The 26885-nt window shown below is 42.9% G+C and overlaps 1 protein-coding gene across 3 annotated transcripts in view; it reads left to right on the top strand.

The window, feature by feature from the left end:
• The window catches only part of NRP1 (neuropilin 1), a 177237-nt gene that overhangs the window by 80948 nt on the left and 69404 nt on the right, over nt 1-26885 (top strand). For all 3 annotated transcript variants that reach the window (XM_066626915.1, XM_066626916.1, XM_066626917.1), the window contains exons 4-6: nt 1305-1532; nt 18593-18748; nt 24762-24928. In XM_066626915.1, coding sequence (XP_066483012.1) covers nt 1305-1532; nt 18593-18748; nt 24762-24928 — 551 coding nt within the window. The remainder of the gene's footprint in view (nt 1-1304; nt 1533-18592; nt 18749-24761; nt 24929-26885) is intronic.

Below are 26885 nucleotides of genomic sequence, written 5' to 3' on the forward strand. Positions count from 1 at the left end.
TCGTGGCTGAGGGGAGATTCGAACCTGGATCTTCCAGGTCTATCTCGCAAAACCACTGCAGCACCCTGGCTCTTTAAACATTTATATTCACCTTTCCAATGTTCAAGAATATAAGTTTTTTTCCCATCATACAATTCCCATCTGTATATGAATTGGGAGGTCTATTTGACTGTAAGCCCCAAAACACATCACGTTGGAGGCAATGAAATGTCATCCCAGAAGAATGCCCATTCAGTTTATACTACGTACAGTTTCTCTTCCAACCAACAAAATGCATATATTAAGTTGCTTCAATGCATTGATATCTTTCTATGACTCCTGTAAAAGTGACTAATGAGGGCAAATGAAATGGCTGTATCATGCTTATTTAAAAAAATTAATAAAAGATTTATATCCAGTCATCTCAAGTGACAATTACTTCCAGGTGTCAAGGAAATCAGTCTAGATTAGCTACATGTTAAGTAAAAGGAGAGATACTTTGGAGAATGATTTGTGGCATTGAGCATCTTCTGGTGTAAATACAGCCGGAACAGTGATGTCAGCTTGGCAGTGCCCATTGTTGTTCATGCACGTGCATTTTAGGTGGCAAACCAAAGGCTACCCCACAACTGATGTTATGCATAACACTAGTGTGTCAACATTGATATTAGTTGACTTGTAGCAACACTGCCTGTAATCACAGTTTATCATGCCTCCACTAACAGCAACACTTTACTGGTGCACCTGTGTCAACACCGCTCAGAATGAGTCAGTCACCCTTGGTACAAGTACGAATTACCTTTCACATCTACTTTGTCAAGGAGGCATAGGTCACATCTGGCAGAGTTACTGAGTCACTGCTCCAGGAATCTGAAACCAGTGCTCCATCTACTGAATTCACTCCCCTCCTATTTCACCAATAAAAACCTGTCAACCTTAAGATTTAAAGATTTAAGCTTGAAGGGACTATAATTATTTCCCTAGGGCTGTCGAGATTTCTGCAGCTTACACTTTCATTTTTCCCACATGACTTTGTCATAATTTCTTTCCCCTTCTCTGGTGCTGGTGCAAGTTTTCAGATTGCTCCCATACAAATTGAAAATTGGAGTTCATGCAATAAATGTGAATTACATTTTAATACCAATTATCAATAACGGGAACAAGCTAGCTGGGTGATTAATATGGTGATTAAAACGAGGTGTTTCACTGAAAAGCCACTCTGCTGTTTAGAAAGATAAAATGGCCTAATTTGTTCTCTGGCTAACTGGAATAGCACAGAATCAGCATACTGTTCTTCATTGTGTGTGTGTTTTTTCCTTCTGCAGGACCAGAATGCTCTAGAAACTTTACATCTATGAGTGGGGTGATCAAATCACCAGGGTTCCCTGAGAAATATCCCAACAGCCTTGAATGCACTTACATTGTCTTTGCACCAAAGATGTCGGAGATTATACTGGAATTTGAAAGCTTTGAACTGGAACCAGATTCAAATCCTCCAGGAGGCATGTTCTGCCGCTATGACCGATTAGAAATCTGGGATGGATTCCCAGAAGGTAAGACCAAAAACATTTTATAAAGACCTGCCCGTCATAATAGTCCATAATTCTACATCAGTCTATGGTGGGCACATGATCTTTTAACAGATATTTATGTCATGGCACAGAGCTCCTAGCTTGATGTTCAACAAAGCAGGTTAATGTAAGGATGAAGAAGAATGTAGAAGCTCCCCTACTTAAGAACAGGTTAGGTTCCAGGAGTATGTTGTAAGCAGTTTTATTCTTAAATCCAACTTCACTATTCTCAATTAGGAACATACTGTGAAATATAGAAAAAATATATATTTACAGTACACCCATATCACAGTACCCTGTATTGTGTGGTCTTACCTGGAAAAGCAGGCTAACAAGACTTGCTGGTGTAGCCTGGAATAAGATGGGAAATACTTGGGAATGCTAGGAATGGGTGCTGATGCCATGTATGGCCAGGAATGCTTGTATCTTGAAAGTTCTTAAGCTGAATGTTCTTAAGAGCCCAATCTTATCCTTCCCTCCCCCATGTGGTGGTGCAGCCACACTGAAAAGGAGCATGCTGTATCCAGTGGGGGAGGGGTGTGTCAGATGGGAAAGAAATTTTAAATCCCCTTACCCTTCCATAAGCCTCCATAAGCCTTCGTAATGGGATAGGTGGGAAAATTCACAGCCCAATAATATCAGTATATGAGATGTGTTGAACGATACATACAGAAGAAGAGGGGAACTCAACTCAACATAGGGCTGCTGAAAGAAACTGCAGTCCCACATTTACATGTACTTCTTCTCTAGAAATTGCCCTTGTGTCAAATTCTGCCCTGAGATATATACACTTCGAAATCCCTTTGATTTCAACAGAGCTGCAGTTAGTTCATTTACGGTAAACTCTCGCTGATGCAGGCTCTAGAGATTTATTTTGCATGTTGTTAGCACTAATGGAGAGAGTACATAAGGATGTTATGGTGTTGTCCTGTGGTTTGCTGCTGCTGCTGCTATTATGGGTTTACGAGAATGTAACATTAGGGAGTTTTTTTTTCCTTAGGTTAAGCATCTCTCCTTAGGGTGCATGCAGTAGAATTTAGAACATCTTGAGAGTCGTACACACAGTGATGTACAAGGACCGATCCTCAATAGTTTTTTCAAGCTTTGTGGTTTGTGATGGGCAAGTGAAGAAACATGCCTTTCAGTTGTCCCTTGTCTTGTTTTTTTCTTAAGTCACAACAAAATCCAGCAGCACAGAAAGTGACAATGGAAGTATTCCATATAGATAGTGCAATACTCTGCTTTTTCCGTTGTGCTTTCTTTAATCTTGGAATCAGTCTATATTACACGGAATGAGGTGGTGGATGGGCAACCAATCCTAACCTGCACTGCCACAGCCTGGAAGCATGGTCTGTGCTGTATCCTATGCAGGTTAGGAGGCAGCTGGAGTAAGGGTAAGGGGATGTTTCCCTTTACTCCAAGTAATACTTCAGTCTGCCCTAAGGGGCTATTTGGATCTCCACCAGCAATATAGCTAGTGGAAGTCAGAGCAACCTGATGTAACACCAGCTGGGCTGGGAGGGAAGATAGGATACGGCAAAGGATGACTCCACCAAGTCCAGCCCTTACATGTCCAATCTGCGCCCCATTCTGCCATCCTTCACCCGGAAATGCCCACTCTTCACCTCCGAAACTCCTTCCTGCCACCTTCTCTCAGCTGGTTGGCATGCAACTCACTTTCGCCAGCAGCCAGGGGCTCAAATCCCAGTGCCTGCAGGCTGGCACTGACCGTCCCACCAGTGCTGCCTCCTCACGAGTTGTTGTTTAATGCTTAACGGCACTTTTACGATGGCTCATGTAGGCATAGCAACCACTGCTTTGCCAAGATACTATTGTGTTGCCAGGTTGCCAACAAGGAAAACGTTATTGAGCAGTTCCCTGTAACAAATTCGCTACATACTTATTGCAAGAGTGATTTGTCCAGTGTGGATCTCATTGAAAATTGGTTCTGTGAGTTTGCAACACAAGGCAACACTATGCATAGCACTGATTGGGTGGCAAGTTGTACCATCACAGAACCACCATCTCCAATTACAATTTTTGCTAGAATAGACAGTGCTTTTTCTTCAAAAGAAGAGGAAGAAAAGAAACAAATGGATGTTTAACTGAATGAATGTTATGCATATATTTCAGATCTGTGGTAGGTAGACAGCTTGGACAAAATACGAGAGGGCAGACGAGAGTGATGACGGAATCAGGATTGGAGTTCCTATTATACAGTACAGAGGGAGGGGCCCTTGTACCACAGATCCAGTATCTGCAGTTTCATTATCTGTGGATACTGGTGCCCCTCCCTCTGGAGGCAAGGGGAACTGTCTAGGGGGCTTCTGCGACCTGCAGAGGCCGCGGACATCCGCTGAAAACCGGAAGTGACTATTTGGCTGAAAATGGCCACTCAGAGGTCCACAAGGGTTGTGGGTGGACATCTGCAGACTTGGCAGGGCTCAGAAGCATCTCCAGAGGGAAGGGGAGCAGGGCTTTAGGGACAGGCATTTGCCTGTATTCACGGTTTTGGCTATCCACAGGGAGTTCTGGAACAGAACCCCCACAGATAAGAGGGCACCCGTGTATGGCTACCTTCGGTGTAACAAAGACAGAAGTACATTTTTTCTCCCCCCACAAATCTAAGGCAAGTGCTGTTTTAATGGACAGTTGCATGACACTTCACTTGGTAGAATTCTCGACTGTTCCACTGCAGATTGTAGGTGAGAGTCATATATTTGAATGTTCCTCCATATAAAAAGTTCCCTTCTGCAGTAAATTTCACATCCAAAAGAGGGCTAACCTAAACCATGATGTTTACATTGAGTTTCTTACTTGGGAAAACATTCCTAAATATGACTCTCCTTGTTATTTTACATTACATACATCTGCAGTCCAAAAAGGTACATCCAGAATTTTATCTTCTTGTTCTATGTATTATAGTAGGGTTGGCTCTGACATAGTAGCAAATCTTTAAAGAATAGTTAATATGAGGGCATAAACCAAAAAAAAAACCAGATATAGGGCACAATCCTAACCAGGTCTACTTAGAAGTAAATCCTGTTTTGTTCAGTGGGGCTTACTCTCAGGAAAGTGTGGTTAGGATTGCAACCATAGTCAGCAAAGACTGATTGAAAAAGGTGACTTTTCATTTGGCATTAGAATGCCAGCAGGTAAAAAGCCAGCCTGTCTTTGGAAAACTATTCTGGGGCCATATTTAAAAGATGTTCCCTCAGTTAAACCTAATATTTTAACATGGATCTACTTCCACATTGTGAAGACAGTATCTTTTGAAGAGGCACAATTAAGCCTTGAGAGCAAACAGCAATCTTGTTTTACTGTTGGTTTGTTTTTAGGATTAAATGATTCCACAACAGTTCCCTAAAATCCTTTCTACTGAATAACAATAGAGGAGGCAAGAAAATGACTGAAGGACTATCTAATATTTAACCTGTCCATTGTGGCAGGCTTGCAACCATATTATTATAACTATGCCTTAAAATGTAATAATAGGTTTTTCTCTGTAGCTCAAAGCTTTCCTGGGTGAATTCCCATACAGATTTTGTGGAACTGATATGTAGAGAAAAAGACCAATCAGCCAAATTATTTGAAATATTTTCAAAGACATTAGTGTCAAGGATATTGCCCTTAAAGTAGTAATTTTCTGGTTCAAGAAAATGATTGAAGCCGTTATAAGCAAGTGTTATAATTGCTCAATGTATCCTTGGATTAAAACGATCTTTTGTTTAAACTATAGAATCAGGATTGTGACATTTAAAACATGTATTTTTATAACTACTTAACTGGTATATCTTTCCTGGGAGGAAAGCACTCTTGGAACGTGCATGATTCAGCATGTGTAGACACATGAAATGTCAGCTTGTAGCATTAGTCATGATTTAATATTTTGTATTAAAAGACATAAAATGGAACACTTTTCCTTATTAATAAAGTGATTATAGTTGGAGCAGCAGAAGTAGAGATGACGGCTGGTTTTGTGGGGTCTTGGTCAGTGGAGTGTGCATTGTAGCTCCCTGTCTACCTTTCCCCTTCTCAGCTTTGTCAGAAGGGTACAATTGTCTCAAGCTCCTTTTAGCTCCTTAGGTGCTGCTACATGGATATAAAGGAGTGTGAAAGAGTTGTTGGCCCACTTCTTCCCACTAGTAAAGGGGAGATTAGCTTGAAGGCCCCTGCAAAGTGGTCTCCAGGGTAATATTCCTTTCACAATGCTTTTCATGCAGAAGAAGTGTAGATCACAACATTCACATGGCCCAGGAACCAGACACTTTGCCCAACATCTCTGATGGGCAATGGGCCCTAGACTAGTCCCTTTGCCTCAACAGGTGCCCTATCTCCGTACTGATTGCTGATAATGAGCTTGAATAGAAGAGTTATATGATGTCCATCAGTTTTAATAATTCAAAACATAAAAGGTGGGGTAGCATAGGTCTTCTGACCCTCTTCTACAAAAGCAGTTGATCATGTGGTGGCCACTCTCCTTCATAACTTGCGGACCCAAGAATCTTTACCTACTTTGAAGGATCTTGTCAGGAAGCCAGTAGAATCCCAAAAATCTCCGGCTAATGCTGCAGAAGGCCCAATAAAAAGGAAAACCCAGGATATTCTGGGAAAATCATGACAGGGATGTTCCTTGCACAAGTAAGAGCCCTGGTTAAGCACTATCTTTAAGGTTACCAAGGACTCAGGCTAGGAAAGTCATCTGGCAAGGCTAAGGCCTTCCAGCCAGGTTTATGCAACTAACAGCCTAATCCTATGTGGCCACTGTGCTGAGAATCAAGGGGACATCTCATGCTTACTGAATGATGGGGACATCACTGCGCTGAGTGATGTTCGGTTAAGGGGAGTGAGAAGCCAGTTGAGTGGGGTGAGAGGTGCAAGGCTTATCTTTGTATTCCAGTTGCTGCATCGCCCTCTATGGATCTCCTCTAAGCTACAGCTGCTCTGTTGCTGGCACAGCACTTCATAGCCATTAAGGGCATGTATGGATCAGGAAGGAAGTTCGGGATCCAGCAACTGCTGACTCTGCCTTATCCCACCCCTGTCTTGCCCACTCTCCATCCTTTTTGAGTGTCTCCGCTAGTGGGGTTATGCCTCGTTGACTGTGGCATGTGGCTTTTCAGCTGCTGTACTGGCAACCCTGCAGCACCTGCTGACAGAGAGGCTTCTGCACCAGTAGGGCTGTCTGTGTGTTGGCAGATGTGGCAGTATGCTGGCATTTCCCCTAGCTATGACTAGGTTTAAATAGGCTGATCCTGTGCATGTCTACTCTAATGTCCCATTGAGTTCCATAGAACTTACTTTCAGGTCAATGTGCACTGAACTGCAGCCTAAGGGAAACCCCAAGATATCTTCCATACCTAGTTTCCACCCTTTCTTCAATCAAGTATACAGAAGCCAAAACAGGGAGCACACCCTCTGATGTGTGACTGATAAGAGACTGACAGCCCAATCCTGTGCTCCCGTGGCACGCAGCTTCAGCGGCACTGAAAACAGCTCCGCTGCATCCTGTTCGCCTCGGGCTACCGCAGGAGACACCATGGGAGAAGGGAACCTTCGTCCCCTTCTCTCGGGTAAGGGAAGTAGCCCTGCAATGGGGTTACTCAACTGAGGTAAAAGCGTATGTGTAGGGCTCCACATGAATGCGCAGAATTCGGTGGAACAGAGCTCTACCGGTCCCGCCTCCCTCCCTCCCTGCTCCCTGTCACACCTTTTCTCCACCCTCCGCCCGCCTACCCCTTTCCCAGAATGCCTTCTCCCGGCCTCCCCCTGCCCCCACTTTCCTTACCATGGCTTGGTGGTCTGTGCGACTGCTGAGTGGCGGTTACCCGGCGCCTACCTGGCAGTAGCCCAGCGCCGGCCAACATCAAGCTCAGGATTGAGCTCTGAGTTTCCTCTGGTTTAATCATTTACAATACATGAGTGATACATGAGTGCATTTTTGTGCCTATAAGTGTAAATATACAGTGTTTTCTCCAGGTGCTCAGAATGCTTAAAACATACCCTAATTGATGTTAAAAGCACTCTGCCTGTGAAAAGTTAATCTGTCATTGAAAAGGATTCTAGCTTTTTCTCTGCTGTGCTTATTTTCTGTGTGCAGGCAGGGTCTTTTGTATGGGGAAGCATGCAATTCCCATGCTTATCATGAAGTTCCAGGTGCACTGTACCATATGTTCTTTGTGAACATGTAGATTGAATCTGAGAAAAAGCCTGTCTTTATTGTCTACATCTTGTGCTAAAGCTATGATCTAGGACAGGGGGTATCAAACATAAGGCTCTGGGGCCGGATGCGGCCCCCGGAAGCTTTTTATCTGGCCCTCAGGCTCTCAGCTGCTGAGCAGTGCTGAGGTGTTACTGCTATAAGGACAGCCCACATGAAAATTGGGCTCTCCCATATCTTGAAATATGATCAAGATTCGCGTATTTTCTGTTCTGTCATTTGCAGTTAATGAGAACAAACTGCTGATTTCTGGCCATCAACTGCTTAATGATGTCACTTTCTGGTTAATGATGTAACTTCCAGCCCTCAGCAGGCATCCTGAATGCTAACTTTGGCCCTCTGAATGAAACGAGTTTGACACCCCTGATCTAGGAAATCCATCATGATGGAACAGTGCCCTTAACAAGTGGTTAAGGGCCTGATCCTATCCAATTTTCCAGTGCCAATGCAACTACAGTGCAGCCTGGAGGTAAGGGAACAAATCTTCCCTTATCTTGAGGAGGCCTCCTTGACTCCCCCTTCCCAAACACAGCATGTACTGCACATGCTGTTGCCTTGGCTGCATCAGCACTGGAAAATTGGATAGGATTGGGTCCTAAGTTGCTATTTTCAAGGACAGAGGTGACACCCTTGAACAATTATGTGACACAAAACTGAAGGAGTACATGTGCAGCGGGGAATGATTTGCTTACAATATAACAACAAGCTATTTCAGGCATTTATAAAACTATATCGAGTAAACCTCATCTCCTTATATTTAGTAGAAATATTTTATAGTGGCTTTGCAAAAAGAATCACAGCACAGCAGATTTTCCTCTTGTTTTTGGGTATAGAATCAGCTGCAATTGCAATGTTGACCGGTCAATGACAATTGGTGTCATCAGACCTTCTTATCCATAGAAATGGAGAACCTATTTTCTTTTGCTCAGGCAACCAAATCACTAGCAAGGAATTCCCACATCTCCCAAGGTAGAATAACTTGTTAGCAAATGAATTAGAAAAACAAATGAGTATCTCTAAACTGACCAAGTATTCCCTTGAAACTGTCACATAGCATTGCAACAGTATAGCTCTTCTTAACAATGTAGGACCAGTTCCGTCAGTATTTTTAAGCTAAATCTGGCCCCATGTGTTAATTGATGTGGATGCATCTCCCTTCACTTTCCCTACCTTCCTCAAAAATCTCCATTTTCATGGGGTAAGGTTCATTCAAACTGCTTTCATCCATGTGCTGTTAAACCTCAGTAAGTATAGCAGTGTGCATAAGGGCAGACAAACTGCTCTTCTATAGCAGTTAGAAGAGATATTGTTCTCCACAGCATGGATATTTCTCTCTAAAGCTCCTCCACTGCATTCGGGAGAGGGCTTTCCGTGGACCCCAGTATTCACAGAAATAGGTAATCTTGGTGTGTGTGCCTGTGTGTCCTGGATAGGCTCCCCAATGGATACTGAGGGCCAACTGTATTAGCAGGTGATAATTTATTCCATTAAAAGGTTCATTTGCTGATTTTGATTATCATACTATTAAAAAGCATAAGCAATTTTTACTGGCTTCCTTAGTATACAGAGAGAGAGAGAGAGAGAGAGAGAGAGAGAGAGAGAGAGAGAGAGAGAGAGAATTGAGCTATATTTTGTGTGCACAAAGTGTTACAGTACTTGTAACACTTACCATAGCAATATGCCTTGTCTTTGCTACTCAGTTCAAAAAGAAACTCCCTAAAACTGCCATTCACATCTTCCACAAGCATTCCATAGTCTAAGCTTCAAAGAGATGTTGTGTAATAAATGTGTCGCATCAGCTCTGAATGGTTTGGAGTGAACCATTTTTTCTTGAAAGTCATCAATGGTTTGCTTTCAGTCTGCTTGTCCTTATGTACTCTTTTGCCACAGGCAAAGATATTCTTGGTGTCTCCTATTTGCATATAAAATCACACATTCTTAGGTCTTTTGCTTTACTTCTCACTGAAGTCCACTTTGTGCTTTGTGTCATTTCTCCCTCCCAAAATGATTACCCTCTTATTTCATAGATGTTTACAACAGTTAACCATTTTTCTTGATTACCAAGTAGTTAGGATGGGTAGCAGTATGTGACACCCCCCATGCAGTGTGTGCCCCATTGGCATGGCTGCATTAGCACTGGAAAGTTGGGTAGTATTCGGCCCACAAACAGTATATTTTTGAGCAGTGTTGTTTTTCTTGTTATGATTACGAACCTTCAGACCAAATAAAACATAATGAGCAAAGGGCTCATTTTTTTCTTGAAAAGCAAGTTCAGAATCTCTCCTAATCACACAGCTCCAGCACTGACACTGTCAGAATAACACCCAATATTGTGAGTTTCAAAATACAGTAATTTCTAGTGGTAACTTCAAATGTGTCCCAGGCACTCTATAATCCCAGTTTAAGCATCTAAGAGTAGATTTGCTATGTTGAAATCCATTTGACCCTTAGCTCACAAATTACAAGGCAAAGAAAGATTAATAGGAGCCTTCAAGACAGACTGACACTTTCTAAGTAGGCAGTGATATAATCTCACAAGTGATTTGTCAAGATGTTTCCTTGGTAGTGAGCTATTTACTGTGATAGCCTTTTACACCTTATTAAGTAATTTATTGTCATTTGCTGATTTAGAAGCCTGAAATTGAAAATAAAAAAGTTTGAATATGCCCAGTATTTATTTAAGAAGGCTGAGAACCTCTGTTTCATCCAGTTCAGATCAGATCAATATTGCATTAACTCAGGAGGCGAAATCTTACATGATGTGTAAGAAAATTCAATATCTTTATATCATATTCTACAAAGCATTTTGGCTACTGAATTTACACAGCTAGAAACAAGAACTCAGTTGTAATACCTAGTAACAGTATTCAGAAGAATAAAATTTTACATATGTTTCAAAAATTATAAAGCCATGTCAGTCACACTGAATCACAAAGTGTGAATCTACTTGCATTTGCTATTTCAAAAGAAGTTTCCTTGCAGGAAATGGAGGTGGGTGGGTGGCTCAGAATAAGTATCACAGTATGGGTTGGTGGCAACTTCTTTTTCTCCTCCTCATTAAGGTCAATGGCTGCAGTGATCAAAGGATCTGGAAAAGAACAAGATTGCTTATGCTTCCCAGTTGGACAGAAGGGGAAAAGGCAATGAAAGACTGACTGCTGATTAGTCAAATGTGTTTGACACACAGAAAATCCTACTGACTTTTTTGGGTGAAGAATTAGGAAAGGGGGAATCACAAATCAACAGATCCCCAAGGCTCCTGTAAAAAAATTGTCCAGGCCCTTTCAATAGTTTGGGTTGAGGCTTAAGAAACTCTCCGATATACATAATATCATACACCTCTCTAAGCGTAGGAGACTTCTAAACCTCCCTTCCTCATCTTCCAAAACTTCTCTGCTGTATTTAGACATCATGCAAAAAGATATATCAGCCCCAGATGAACTTAATTAAGGAAGAAAAGAAAACCATAAATGCAGATTTCATGCAGAGTCAACCCATGTAGGCTCGGTACCTGTGATCTCTATACAGAGTACAGATCACACATAAGTATTGAGGCTGCTTGTAGATAGGACTTTGAATATGGGAGGGTTGAACACAGTGAGGGGGTGGGAACAGCAAGTATTTGGAGACAGAGAAAGGTTGAGGAACACCAAGGTATTTAAAAACAGGTATTTCAGCATATGAAAGTATTGCCAAGGCAACCAAAATCATAGAATATGTGATGCATGCCCTCCACCACTTCAGAAATGAAGAAAGGGACTTCAGCACTTTTAACACCTCTGTTCTTGTCAATGTCCTTCTTTCTCCAAAACTATTATGCATTGATTTACTAAGGCTTTCTACTGTCTGCTTTGTGTTTACTCTGCAATAGCTTGTCCAGCAATATCTTCTGACACATTGCATGTCATAAACTAAAAATAACATTTACTTTTTAATGGTGTGGTGTTTAACATAATGTTTTATCTCACAATAGAACTAGTTATATTTATAGTACAACTGCAACTTGGACACATTTCGCATCATCTACAGCACAATCCTATGCATGACTACTCAGAAGGAAGTCTTATTGTGTCCAGTGGAGCTTACTCCCAGGAAAGTGTGTATAGGATTGCAACCTTGCTCTTTGGATAGGTAGTTAGGGTATGGTAGAAGCAGTTCACTGCCATTGTGCAGATGTGTGCATTTACATAAATGTAGCTCAAGCCAAATTATCTCTGGGGCCCACTCAGACTTAACTTCTGGAGACCCAAAGGGGAGGGAGCTGACACACCTGAAAAAAGACAACTCTGGCAACTCCCAAAAGACAGGTGGTTTAACAAGTAGATGTGCCAGAAAATAGAAACTGTTCCTGGTGTCCAGGACAGTCAAATAAAAGAGAATCCCCAGAATAAGATAAAATAGTGATTTGTTTGTTTTACATCCTTCCTTCAAGGATACATAGGGTTCTAATACTAGAAAACTAATATCTGCTTTGCTTCTGTGATATTAACCCATTTCTTCCCAGCCCACAGGTGTACACATTTTATCCCTGTTGTGTTTATGCTACACTGGGCAGAGATGGCTTAACCAGTTCAACTTCAGTAATGATGACGACTCATTCATGGGTTATGTTACAACTGGAAAAATGACCAGGAGAAGTCAAAAGTGTGCTAAAATTATGCTTTGGATTCTGCATGAGCTTTATTAGAATTGCTAAATGTGTTACACAAGCTCAAGGTAACAATGTGCACATGATAGCCCAGTGGACCATTTCAGTGTAAACATTCAAAAATTATTCCAGACATGGCCTGGCAGACAACAGCAGACACCTACGAAGTTGGTTATAAATAAAAGTCATGCTAAATCACAAGTACCACACAAATTGCCCTGAGTTACATTATCTTAATAGTAGAGGAGCGAGTATATCATAAGTCATCAAAAACCTACAATTTCCACTTTCTACCACTAGGAAAGAAAATCAATGCCATCCAATTTCATGATGCAAATATACACTCCTCAATGCCGCAGCTGATTTGTTAGAAGGTGATATGGCTCATACTTTATCATTCCACGATTCTTCTTGCTAAGCTAGAAATGGGGAAAACAACTGTATGTGATTTACTAGCCCTATTTTGGGTTGTGCCTTCCATACTGAATTTGCTAGAACCTACCTGGAGCAAACGGCATGTGCATCAGCACAGTGCAGGAGTGGCTTGCAGGTATTATATCCACTGTTTCAATATACTTGAAACTAAAAAAAAAAAGTCTAAGTTTGAAAGCACCAAATTATCAACCTTTTGGACTGACTATCAGCCTGAAGAAAAAACAGGTCATGGTTCAGGATGTGGACTCACCTCCCTGCATTACAATCTGTGCACATGAACTGGAGGTTGTCCATGACTTTGTGTACCTTGGCTCAACGATCTCTGACACTCTTTCTCTCGATACCAAGCTAAACAAACACATCGATAAAGCAGCTACCACGTTTTCCAGACTCACAAAGAGAGTCTGGTCCAGCAAGAAGCTGACGGAACATACCAAGATCCAGGTCTACAGAGCTTGCGTCCTGAGTACATTTCTGTACTGCAGCGAGTCATGGACTCTTCACTCACAACAGGAGAGGAAACTGAACGCTTTCCACATGCGCTGCCTCCGACGCATCCTCGGCATCACTTGGCAGGACAAAGTTCCAAACAACACAGTCCTGGAACGTGCTGGAATCCCTAGCATGTATGCACTGCTGAAGCAGAGACGCCAGTGTTGGCTCAGTCATGTTGTCAGAATGGATGATGGCCGGATCCCAAAGGATCTCCTCTATGGAGAACTTGTGCAAGGATAGCACCCTACAGGTAGACCACAGCTGTGATACAAGGACATCTGCATGAGGGATCTGAAGGCCTTAGGAGTGGACCTCAAGTAGTGGGAAACCCTGGCCTCTGAGCGGCCCGCTTGGAGGCAGGCTGTGCAGCATGGCCTTTCCCAGTTTGAAGAGACACTTGGCCAACAGACTGAGGCAAAGAGGCAAAGAAGGAAGGCCCATAGCCAGGGAGACAGACCAGGGACAGACTGCACTTGCTCCCAATGTGGAAGGAATTGTCACTCCCAAATTGGCCTTTTCAGCCACACTAGACGCCGTTCCAGAACCACCTTTCAGAGCGCGATACCATAGTCTTTCAAGACTGAAGGTTGCCAACAACTGCCATTATGAAGGTGGGGGTGACTTCACCCTGTCCTCCCATGCATGAGGCATCAGAGGGCAATATGGAGCATCCCATTGGGTCCTTTATACCATGGCATTCCAAACTGTGGCCTGTGGGCCAGATCCGGCACCCTCGCTAACCCTTCCCCACAGGAACAGAGTTTACCATCCCATGAGGGAGGCTGCCATTGTTCGCCTGATCTCCCCCATGTGTCTTGGCAGACACAGCAGAGTGATCATGCAGGGAGATCGGCAGCCTCCCTGGCAAACTTTGGTCACACCGGGGAGGCTGTTGTCAGTGTACAGTGAGAATAGACTGCTGTCTAAACTGTAAAATTTTAAGAACTTTTAATATAGTGTTGAAAGTCGGAGTCTTATGAATGAACCATGTGATAAAGTTTTGTAGGGTTGTCAGACAATATGTGACATTAAGGACTAGTCCTACCCAGCTTTCCAGCGCTGATGCAGCCATGCCAATAGAGTATGCAATGCAGCTTGCTGTGGAGGGAACTGTCAAGAAGCCAAGGGAAAAATGATTCCCTTACCTAGGGACTACATTGCAGCTACATTGCACTGACTGGGGGCAATGGGGGTGGGCGGAAAGAATGAGCTGGATAACAAAAAGGACACTGGAATAGCATGCACAGAAGATGTTGTAGGACTGGGGACCTACTGGAAGCGCTACTGATAGTCCAGACCAGGGGTGCTCAAAGTTTTTGGCAGGAGGGCCACATCTCTCTGACACTGTGTCGGGGGCTGGAAAAAAAAAAAAGAATTAATTTACATTTCAAATTTGAATAAATTTACATAAATGAATAGAGACTGAAAACGAATGAATGAATTCAATCCAGTTTAAGATCACATTCACCCTAAGGAGGGGGGGGGGGTCTTCATGCCAGTTTATGATCACATTCACCCTAAGAAGGGGGGGGGTCTTCATGCCAATTTATGATCCCATTCACACACACACACAAATGGAGGGGGGGATCTTCCACACTTTCACATACCCGCCTGCTCACCTGCCCCCTCGCCCTCCCTCCTTCCCTCCTTCATTTGCTTGGGCTGGCTGCCTGCTTGCCCAGCTGCATGCCTACCTGGCTGGCTGGCCAGCCAACCAGCCCTCCCTCCCTCGGGAGGGAGACCTGCTGGGAGCTGGGCTGGGCTCCCCTCCCTTGTGATCTCTCTCTCTCTCCCCTGGCTCAGGTTGCAGGAGGAGAGGGGAGAGGAGCCAAGCCAAACCGAGCTGATCCCAGCCCAGTCCAGCCCATGGGCTAGAAAGAAGAGACTAGCAGGCAAGCGCAGAGAGTCTTTTATAGTGGGAAGTAACGCGAGACCTGCAAGTCTCATGTTACCTTCCCACTATAAAAGGCCCTGCATGCCGGCTGGGCTCGTCTTTCCTTCGCTGCCACTGAGCTCAGTGGCAGCGAGAGAGAGCAAGGCGCAGAGCTCGTGCGGCAGGCCAGCGCGGCTGGGGTGAGGACTGGGTGCCCATTGGAGGTAGGGGGACCCCCTGGGGGCCAGATGGGGACTCTCAGCGGGCTGCAAGTGGCCCATGGGCTGGTGTTTGGGCACCCCTGGTCCAGACACAATGAGCACTTATTAAGTTCTAGAGAAGGGAGAAGCAAATGATTGGAAAGGAACAGAAACTGTGTTTTTTGGCTCTGAGCCATGTGGAAATTGTGGTAAGAGGCTCTCAGGCTTAGGAACTTTCACCGACCTTATTATAGATTTTACTAGCAAAAGATTTGTTGTTTTTAAACTTCCAGAGGCGACTGCATCGGCATATATCTTCAGTTAATACCTCTGAGGAATATTATCGTAATTGAGAGAAATATTTCATGCACCGTGTAAATTATTTCTTTGGTGGCACAGGCCACAGTATGAATGAAGGGGGAAAAAAGCAGCTTGAAGCTATTGAAAGCACAAAGGAATGGAAAGGGGGAGAAGGGTCATTGATTGCTGGGCAATTGCAGCCACTCTGGTATTTCTCTGCATTTACTGAATAACCTGTGACAGCTACTTGCCCTCCAAACATGAGGCTACTGAAGGGATGGAGCATCTTGAAGGACACCCACCAGTTCAAAGGAAGTAGACATGAATCAAACAATGAAAGGGAAAACTGCTCAAACCAGAATGCATGGTACACAGCTGTGCAGTAAGTAGCATCAAAACATCACATAAACACATTAATTTATCATGTCATGTCCTGGTGCTTATATTGATGCTGTGTACAGCTATCCATATATATCATGTTCTGATGCCATTTTGCTGCAAAGCTACATAAAGAACATTCTGGTAATCTTTTTAAGGAGATGCATTTTTGTTATATTTGTGCCTATACCTTCTATACTATGCTATGCTTTGCTATGCAGCGTACCTCTCCTGGATTCTGTTTGCTTCAGTGCAAAATTCTCCTTTCCTCCTTTTTGACTTGTTTTTTGAATCTTAATTGTTCTCACTGATTGAGGGTGTCTCATAGGTTGTGCAAGCTGAACCATTCAAAACTAGGGCTATTACCAAAGCAAAAAAAACTGTAGTTAGTTAATCGATAAGTCTTGTGGTACCTCAAAGACCAAAACATTTTCTTGTATCTCAAGTTTTCATGGACTAGAACAGGGGTGCTCACACTTTTTTGGCTCGCTACTTTGAAACCCAGCAAGGCCCGGAGATCTACCAGAGTTTTTTTTACAATGTTCGCGCCATCATAACATATAACATTTATGTGTACAATGTATGTTGGTGTACCTTGAGCCCCACTGAGTATAACAGGACTTACTCCTGAGTAGACATGCCTAGGATTAGGCTGTGAGACTGCAATCCTAGCCACACTTACCTGAGAGAAAGCCCCATTGAGTACAATGGGCCTTACTCCCGGCGTTTCCTCCCAGAGGCACCTGAAGGGGGGGGTCGGCACTCCGCGATCTACTCATTTTGCCTCGCGATCTACCGATAGATCGCGATCCACCTATTGAGCACCCCTGGACTAGAATGTACAAGTGGACTTCTTTAACACTTATCTCTGAATGCCAGGGGAAAAGGAGTGGCAAAGAAAATAAGTATCTTGTTATCTTGAGTGTTTCCCTGAGGTCTCTGGTGGGCCGCTGTGAGAGACAGGAGGATAAACTAGATAGGACCTTGACCTGATCCTACAGGGCTCTTCTTAGGTTCTTATGTAATTCTTCGTATTCTTAATGTCAATACTCACAATCATAATCATAAATACTGTATACACAGGGTGATCAGATTCTGTAGAGCAGGGGTGCCCAAACCCCGGCCCTGGGGCCACTTGCAGCCCTTGAGGCTTCTCAATGCAGCCCTCAGGGAGCCCCCAGTCTCCAATGAGCCTCTGGCCCTCCAGAGATTTGTTGGAGCCCGCTCTGGCCCAACACAACTGATCTCAACGTGAGGGCAACTGTTTGACCTCTCACGTGAGCTGTGGGATGTGGGCTCCCTCCACTGCTTGCTGTTTCATGTCTGTGATGCAGTAGCGGCAGCAAAGGAAAGGCCGGCCTTGGTTTGTGCAAGGCCTTGAGCTATTGCAAGACCTTCATTCATTCATATAAGTCAATCTTTAATATATTCATTTATGTAAACTTAAACTTATGTAAATGTAAACTTAAATAAATTTATTCAAATTTTAAATGTAAATTAAATTCCCTGGCCCCCGACATAGTGTCAGAGAGCTGATAGTGTCAGCTCTCAGTGAGAGCGACATAGTATCAGAAGCCCTCCTACCAAAAACTTTGGACACCCCTGCTGTAGAGGACAGCATGCCTATACAGAGCATAGGCACCATTATACCATTATACCATTATAGCAGAGGGAATTTTGGCAGGTGCAGCTCAATATGAAAGGTTTTAAAAAGCTGCATCTGCCAAAATTCCCTTTTCTATACAATGGTTAAAGTTATAGGTGCTTGATCCTCCATTGTATCTGGGCACCCTGTGTATGCATTCCTTGGAAATTTATCTGAATTTTTTGATCGATCTTCCATATACTCAGTGGAAGAGTATTGGGTTATAACTTTGGCTTACAATATTCAGAAGCAGGAATTTTATTGCAGGATGGAACAATACAGTGGGCCCTCCTTATCTGTGAGTTCAGGACTCATGAATTTGACCCAGCACAGGTTGCTGCCCATGTCAGGAAGACCTCACTGTACCTCCCTGATGTGAATCTTCCAGATGTCTCCGTATGCAGCCTAGCTAGATCACAGAAGGCCTCAGAAGACCACCTGGAGGCCTTAGAAAGACACCTTTGGTTTTTGTGAAAACCGGAAATTTTCCTGTTCTGAGGCCGGGGGTGGGGGAGCTGCGCACAGCCTCATCAGGTCTCAAAACATCTCCAGGACATGACTGGAAGGCACATCTGGTCGTGTCCAGAGGTCCTCTGATGGCCTCTACCTGTTGATTTAATTATCTGTGGGTTTCCGTATCCACAGGATGGGGGGGGGGGTTTGAGCACAGATCCCCTACAGATACTGAGGGTCAACTATATATTGTTTTGCCTAATAAGATATGAAACTTACAAGGTCTTTCCTGTTTCCTGTGAAGGCCTCTCTTCAGGGGTCTATACTATATATTATGTAGTCCTCTATTGCTGCAGTGAAAAGATACTTTACCATTGCTCTCTTTTTTCTTTCAGTTGGGCCTCATATAGGACGATACTGTGGGCAAAACACACCAGGTCGAGTCCGCTCTTCAACTGGCATTCTCTCCATGGTTTTCTATACTGATAGTGCAATAGCAAAAGAAGGCTTCTCTGCAAACTACACTGTCCTGCAGAACAGCGTATCAGAAGGTCAGTGTTTATCCATCCTGCAGAGTTGTAAGCCAAATATTCTCTGTCATATCTCCTCACCTGCTGAGTGCCATATGAAATATTTAAAGGAACCTTAGAAAAATAAGATTCTCTCTTTGTACACATGCATCTGTTTTAAAGCAGCTACCCTTGGATTACCAATGCCAGGAGGAGAAGATTCCTTTAAGGTTCACTCTCTTAAAAGTCACAAGGTTATGGAAGAAATCCCCCCATTTCAGTGCAAATTGAGAATACAGGTTGAGCGTCATTATTCACATGGGTTCTGTTCCAAGCACTCACGTGGATGGCAAAGAACAGCAAATCAATTTAAAAAACAAAGTTTATTTGCTCCGGTGATTTAAAAACAGCCTTGCTGACCTTTGTGATGTAAGATAAGTCATTAAGAAGACAATCCATCAATCAGTACTCCTTCAAGGGCTTACAAAGGTGCTTCACTCAGAAATCACCTTTCTTTCACTCAGGGGGAAGGGAGGGGTCCGCTGGACAGAGAAGGATTGATGGATTGTCAGCCAGCTGCCCTCTCTGTCTCTCATTAAGGAGGCTATTGTTAAAGGACGGTTCAGTTTTTTAAACTGATTTTAAAGGGGTGTATTTTTCTCCTCTCCAGGGATCAGCACATTCCTTCTCATTTGAAGTGGCCATTCGTGTTGAGACAAATACGTGTATAAAAAATCCGTGTATAAATAGGCTGTACCTGTAGTACAGCTAAACAGTAAATGCAAACAAAGGTATAAGTTGTCCAAAATCTTGATAACAGCCTTTCCTCCAACCACTTTATAGCTTATATTTGGAATCAGTCTTGTAAACAGAACCATCCCTACTGCCCAGTCTACTTGAGAGTCAGACTCCATTTGCAACTGAGATGGAAATGTTAGCAGACCACAAATGCACAATATCCAACATCCTGTTTGCAGTTGTAGGGACAAGAAATAGAAGCCATGAGGAGACATAGGGTGCTCTAGGCCAGTGGTTTTCAAACTGGTGGGTTGCGACCCATCAGTTTGTTTAATACTTCCCCGTCCCATTAAGGGGCAGGGGAAGGGAAAGGAGGCAGCAACGTGATCCCCAAGATCGCATCGCTAAGGGGGGGTGCTTTGCACTTGCTTCAAGAAGGCAGGGCGTCAGCAGGCTGCAGGAGGTGCAGGGAGCCCTGTGCAGTCCTGCACAGCCCCCCCCCCAGGCTTGGAACATTTCCAAGCCTCGGGGAGCACTGTGCAGGGCTGCGCAGGGCTCCCTGCACCTCCTGCAGCCTGCCGCAGCCCTGCCTACATAATGTGAGTGCAGAGCATACCCCCTCGCCCCCTCTTAGCGATGCAATCCTGGGGATCTCGTCGCTGCCCTAGCCCCTCTCCCGCAAGAACTTACTGAGGGAGTAAAGCTCCCTCAGAGTTTGAGAACCTCTGCTCTAGACCAACCATTCTCATCAGGAGCCATAGAAGCTAAAAGTAGAATTGTGAGTTGCTATTTTTTTCACAATAAGAACACACTATAAAAATCTTTCTCCCTGCATATTGATTGATTGATTAATTGGATTAATTGGATTAATTGGGATTAATTAATTTTGAAATTGAAATTTCTAACCTGAGTGATCTGGCCAGATAACTAATAGAAAAACAGATTAGATTGGTGTAAATGTAAATTAATAGCCCCAATTAAAATAACACCTTCTAAAACCATTATTTGCCAACCAGCTCAGCCTGGCCAACAAAAGCCAGCCTAACTAAGTTAAAACCATTTGGTCAAGAAACTTGTTTTATTCTACAAAGTGTATATGTTCAGATTATCAGATGTTGAATGGGTCCTGGAACTGGAAGCCAGAAGCTGGGAATCAGAGCCAGCCTAAAAACCTTTCCTGTCCAGAAAGAGGTTCCAAAATGTGGTACTGGTAGATCACCACAGATGGCAGCCATGCACAGAATCCCCATCAACTCCTAAAACAATTGCTGCAGAATTGCAATCCTATGCATGTCTACTCAGAAGTAAGTCCCATTGTGTTCAATGGGGCTTACTCCCAGGAAAGTGTTATCGAACTGTAGCCTTAGGCTTTTCTGGAAGTAAGCCCTCATCAAATGGGGCTGCATAGGATATTAGGGAATAAGAGATCATAAAAATAACAATGTTTGTATCTATACTAAAATTCATGTTTGGAGAAATGCTGTATTTCACCATTTCAAGTGGAGTTTCCACAATATAAAGAAGTCTGACTCATTCCTGAATATCTCCTAATACGACCAGTTGTAATTTTATTGTCTGAATTTTCAAAATTGTCTGTCTCATAAGGGAAATACTGATCAACCACATCTCATTTGTTTAAGCAAAAAACCCCTCCAACCAGAATTAAAATTGTATGAATACAAGGTTAATCACACCCCTTGTCACACCACTGCAGCTTTCAGATTTATAAAACATTTTATAGCAAATCTCCTGTTAACATTTAGTGCTACATTTGGATTTAGTGCCTCTTGTCTGAATTTTATGCTTGTCATAAGGACTGGCCTGTTTTATCTCCCATGTGGAGGAAAGAGGGGGTGAAGACAAGATTGACAGCTTTTAAGGCTGAAGTTTTTAAGTGAAGCAGATCAAATTCAGTCTCCTGCAAGTTTCCCAACAACACTCAAAAGCTTTGCCTGAATCCTAACCTAAAGCAGGAATTTAGTTTATCTTCCATAGCTCTTCAGATTTTCTTGTCTCTGCACAGCCTAACATAGAGGAATGCTAGTTGCTTCTAATTTTCAACACAAGTTTTACATCTGGTTAGAATAAATAACTAAACAGGGAACAGTGGCAGCCTGGTCCCCTCAGTGCAGTGTTTTTCAGACTGTATTTATCTGTGTCTGGAGAAAACTGAGAGTGAATTTGAGAATACTGAGAAACAGTCAGGAGGAAGGTGGAAGAGCTTTGCCAGATATTAAGCTTTATCATCATGTGAACAGTCTGATTTATCTGACAGATTGGTTTGATGAACAAGGAATGATAAAAAAAAGTTTTACAGAACTTTTAGTAAGTCACCTATGAATGTAATGCTGTAGATGAAAGTAAATTATAGGGAGAGTGTAATTCAAAACAGCACAGTTATCTCATTAACCTAGAGATATCTATGCTGTTTTGAATTACACTTTCTCTACTCTCATTTACAGCATTACATTCATAGGTAACAATATGATATAAATATGAGGAAAGATTGGATAAATCACTTTGGTAGTTTTTGACCCAGATTTTAGTAAGGATAGTAATTTCGTTATTTTTGGACTTAGATTCAGTGTAGAGTAAATAAATACAAGAGTGTTACTAGAAGGGGAAGCAAATTAAAACTATACAGTCCAATCTGATGCTGGGTTTACACTGACTGGTCTCATGATCCGCCAGTCAAAGTTGTGTTCCCATGGCACAAAACCTGCACTGACATCATTTTCTTTGGAGCCACTGGAGGGAACAATCAGAAACCTTGCACCCATGCCAGTGGCTCCTAGGTGCCCCAATAGAGCAGGTAAGGTGGTGGCAGGCAAAATTCAGGGCAGGAGCGAGGCAGATAGTGGGCCAAACTGGGGAGAAGGATCATGGTGGCAGGGATACACACCAAGATCATATCCCCATTTTCCTGGCCTGACATGGCCACTGAAGCACTGGAGTTATGCCAGCTAAATAGCTAGTGTAGGTCTGAAGAGACCCATTGGATGCCAGGCATCCTGTGGGAAGGTAAGTATATATTTTAGTCACCTCTCCCAGGCCATCTGGTCACCCTCCGTACAGCATGCAGCATGTGCTCTGTTTGCTGCTGTACATGACCTGGGCTGGTATAGGATTGGGCTGTTAGACAATTGTAGGAAATTTCATTGGGTTTTAACCCTCCCTTTTCCAAATAAGGTATGTAAGTGCTTCTCAAACTTTTTAGCACCGGGATCCACTTTTTAGAATGACAATCCATCAGGACCCACTGGAAATGATGTCATTCACCTGGAAGTGATGTCATGGTTGGAAGTGACATCATCAAGCAGGAAAACTTTTAACACCACCCATAAGACAAAATCAAATTAATTGAGGGTGTAATCCTAACCCCTAATGCCAGTGCTTTCCAGCTTTGACATAAGGGCAATGCAGCTCCGAGGTACTGGAACAAACATTCCCTTACTTTGAGGAGGCCTCCATGAGTGACACCCAACTGCTGGATGCTGCGCATGTCCCATTGGCACAGCTGTGCCAGGACTGGAAAGGACTGACATAAGGGGTTAGGATTGCACCCTAAGAGCCCAATCCTGGGCTCCTTGCCGCAACTCCATGCCGCTGCGGGCTGTCGCAAACATGCCATAAGGCAAGCCTCACCGCAGGGCTCCTGGCCGGTGCCGGACGGAGCGGTCGCCCAGCCTCCATGGCTCGGCAGTCTATCGGACCGCCGAGCTACAGCACAGCAAGCGGGGGCAGGGGCAGGGGCGGGGTGGGGAGGAGGCGTCCGTGGAGAGGGGAAGCCAGTGGGGGGCGGAGAGAGGGCAGGGGAGGCGTGACGCGCGGAGGGGGGCAGGCTGAAGGCATGCCGGGGGGGAGGGAGGGAGGTGGGTCTGTGGAGCTCCACTCCACAGGATCCAAGGCATTTGTGGAGGGCTCGGTGCCCTACATCAGGGGTGCCCAAACCCTGGCCCGGGGGCCACTTGTGGCCCTCGAGGTCTCTAAATGCGGCCCTCAGGGAGCCCCCAGTCTCCAGTCTGGCCCTCTGGAGATTTGTTGAAGCCTGCACTGGCCCAACACAACTTCTCTCAGCTTGAGGGCGACTGTTTGACCTCTCGTGTGAGCTGTGGGATGAGAGCTCCCTCCACTGCTTGCTCTTTCATATTTGTGACGCAGCAGCGGCAGCAAAGGAAAGGCCAGCTTTGCTTTGTGCAAGGCCTTTTATAGGCATTGAGCTATTGCAAGACCTTCATTTATTCATATAAGTTCATCTTTAATATATTCATTTATGTAAACGTATGTAAATTTATTCAAATTTTATATGTAAATTAATTCTTTTTCCCCCCGGCCCCCGACACAGTGTCAGAGAGCTGATTTGGCCCTCCTGCCAAAAACTTTGGACACCCCTGCCCTACATGAATGCCTTTACTTTACCGCCAACCTTTTGGTCAGCTGTAAAGTGAGTAGCCCCATTGCAGGGCTGCTTACCTTACCAGGGAGAAGGGAACGAAAGTCCCCTTCTCCTGAGGTGCCTCCCGCGGTAGCCCAAGGTGTGCAGGATCCTGCCCGTCAATTAAAAGTTTACAATAACTATAAGTTTAAAAATTTTCTTAAACTTAAGAACAACCCTCCTAACCCTCTGAAGCAGTTGCTGATCTATTTTTTTTAAAAAAATTCCCCAAACATTCCAAAGGCTGCAATCCTATCCACGCTTACCTTGGAGTAAGTCCCACTGGCTATCTTTGTTAAAAACATATACATAATAGCTTGTTAACAGATCGGTGATATTTGCCTAAATGCAGTGACATTAAAAATAAAATTGATGTCGAAATGAATGGGGACCCACCTGAAATTGGCTCGCGACCCACCTAGTGGCTTCTCACCCACAGTTTGAGAAACACTGGAGTATGTCATTTTTAATTGATGTTACTTAGAACCTTGGTGATGGGTCTAAGAGAACTTCCAGATTTTGAGAATGTAATCCTTGAGAAGCTGGCCCATCCACTCTAAAAGATATATTGAATTTTGGAGCAGCTTGGACTGGAGGAAAGACCAAATTATACTGAGAAGTTAGAACAAATGCTCAAAGTTCCACTATCCTTAGAAATATGTTTGCAAAAAATTAACAATTAAATAGTGTATAACATCTTGAAAGAGTATTATATGCAATTATAGACACTGTCATGCATGACTCCCTACAGGCTGTTTAAGATTTATGTAGATTGCATGATTTAAAATTCAATTTATTTATTAATTTAGCTTTGTAAACCCCCTGTGAAAGATTACTTTGGAGATACGAGAAGTAACTATACCAACCAATTTTTAATTTTAGATTTCCAGTGCGCAGAACCGCTTGGCATGGAATCTGGTGAAATTCATTCTGACCAAATCAGTGCCTCTTCCCAATATAGCACCAACTGGTCTTCTGAAAGGTCTCGATTAAATTACCCTGAAAATGGGTGGACTCCAGGAGAAGATTCCAACAAAGAATGGATACAGGTATGAACAACAACCAAATCACGTTAATAAAATAAAATAAACTAATTAAAGAATAAAAAGGAATGCAATTATTTGAGGGACTTTTGAAATGAAGTAATGGGGAAAATTGTTTTTTTCAAGGTAAATAAATTTATCAGTTTATTGTAGAAAAGATTTCTGCATAATAAGAAAACCACTGTGCCTGAATATTGTACACTTACTATATGATAGCAATCTTTTATGACTGATTCTCAAAGGCATGGAGAGGAAATAAAGGGTCAAGAAGATGAATTCTTCTATTTCCTGCAATTTTTTTTCAGTCTTCTGGGCACAAGTAATAGTCTGATTTAAAGGGAAAAGTCAATATTAGTTTAACAGCCACTTTAAGCAAAATGGTCTACTAAACAGCCTGTGCTGGCTTTCAGATGAATGATTCTCAAGAGCTACTTGGTAGATGAATGAGAATTTCACTTCCAAAGATCTGAATCTTGCACAAGACTAAACCAGAAACTGGATGAACATTTTGTTTTTTGTACATCAAAACATTAGACCCATGGCTAGAATACCAGCACAATGTAAAGGCTAGAGGATAACAGGAGGGGAAATGCTGTATTTGCCTTTGTAAGTTTTATGCATAAGTTTAAAAATGCAGTCTAAAAGTGAACAATATGAAACCCTATACAAGAAGGGGAAAGTACTGTATAAAGCCTAAGTAAAGTTAAAGTTATTCATCTGTACTTGATATATGGCAAAATTTCCCCTGTATCACTTGGCAGCATAAAACAGAACATAAGCATTAAGTGCTTACATATACATTGGGATATGGTTGTCTGTATTCACTCAAAGGATTGTATTTAATATATACCATCCTGGAGAAATCCAAAAATATTTCCATTCATATGCAGAAAATCAGAATGTGAAACTGCAAGGAAAGGCCTATTTTGGCCTCAACTCAGAAAATGTCTACTTGGCTTAAGGTGCACATTGTTCAAATAACAGATCCTTTGCATTATGTACAATGTTGGTTCTGAACATGCATGCTACCCCTCCCTGGTTTTGTGAATCAGTTTTTGGTGCAGTGTGGGAGAGTAGTAGTACATAAAAGGATATAAAATTGGCTTATCTGGATTTTCCAAGACACAATTCTGGTGTCCTTATTGCTGTGGATGGGCAAATTTACAAGAGTAAATTACTCTTTCTCCTCATCATTCCAACCCCTAATCCCAATACAGACCTTCAAAATATCTCAGTGGAGAAATTTGGTTTAGGTGAAGAATAATTTTCTTTTTATCATACTAGCATGTGCAGTTGGTAAATGAAAACTAGGATGGTCATTGCTTTATCATTTATGGATGTGTTAAAATTATTCATGTATTGTTACAGAATTGGACCAAATTAATAGTGCTGGGTTGCTGGGTTTCCTTTTCATTTCTTTTCAAAAGCCTGATAAGAATTCAAAGGCTTTGTTAGAATAAATATCAGATTTATTTTTTTCCTGTGTTGTTTAATTAGAACCTTCGCTTTCCTCTTTAATTGTGATCTAAATGTCGTTGATGACAGCAGGAGCCAGGAGAGAAATATTCACATTTGTTAGATTAATAATGCAGTATCGAAAGCTTCCAGTAGTTTAAATAACTGGGGCATTCGTTGGGCTTTTTTTGTTTTCCGTAGGAAATGTCTAACTGACATATAAGAATAATGCATCATTAGCTGTCCATAAGAACTTTCACATCAGTGTTTCCTCTAAGGTTGTCTGTCTGCAAGAAAGCTTAAAAACTTGTTGAGTGGTAATCATCCAGGGGAAGAAAGTCAAGGGAAATCTTTCATTCCTGATCCTTTGGTACACAATGGGATTCTCAGGTGTCCAGTTTATGAGGCCTCAGCACATCCTGAGCTGCTGAAAACCAGCTAATTGTAAATGATAAATTTTAATCACACTTCTGCATAGTTAACAAAAGTCAGTTGATTTGAACTCCCA

The sequence above is a fragment of the Tiliqua scincoides genome, chromosome 5 (assembly GCF_035046505.1).
Source record: "Tiliqua scincoides isolate rTilSci1 chromosome 5, rTilSci1.hap2, whole genome shotgun sequence".
NCBI lineage: Eukaryota > Metazoa > Chordata > Lepidosauria > Squamata > Scincidae > Tiliqua > Tiliqua scincoides.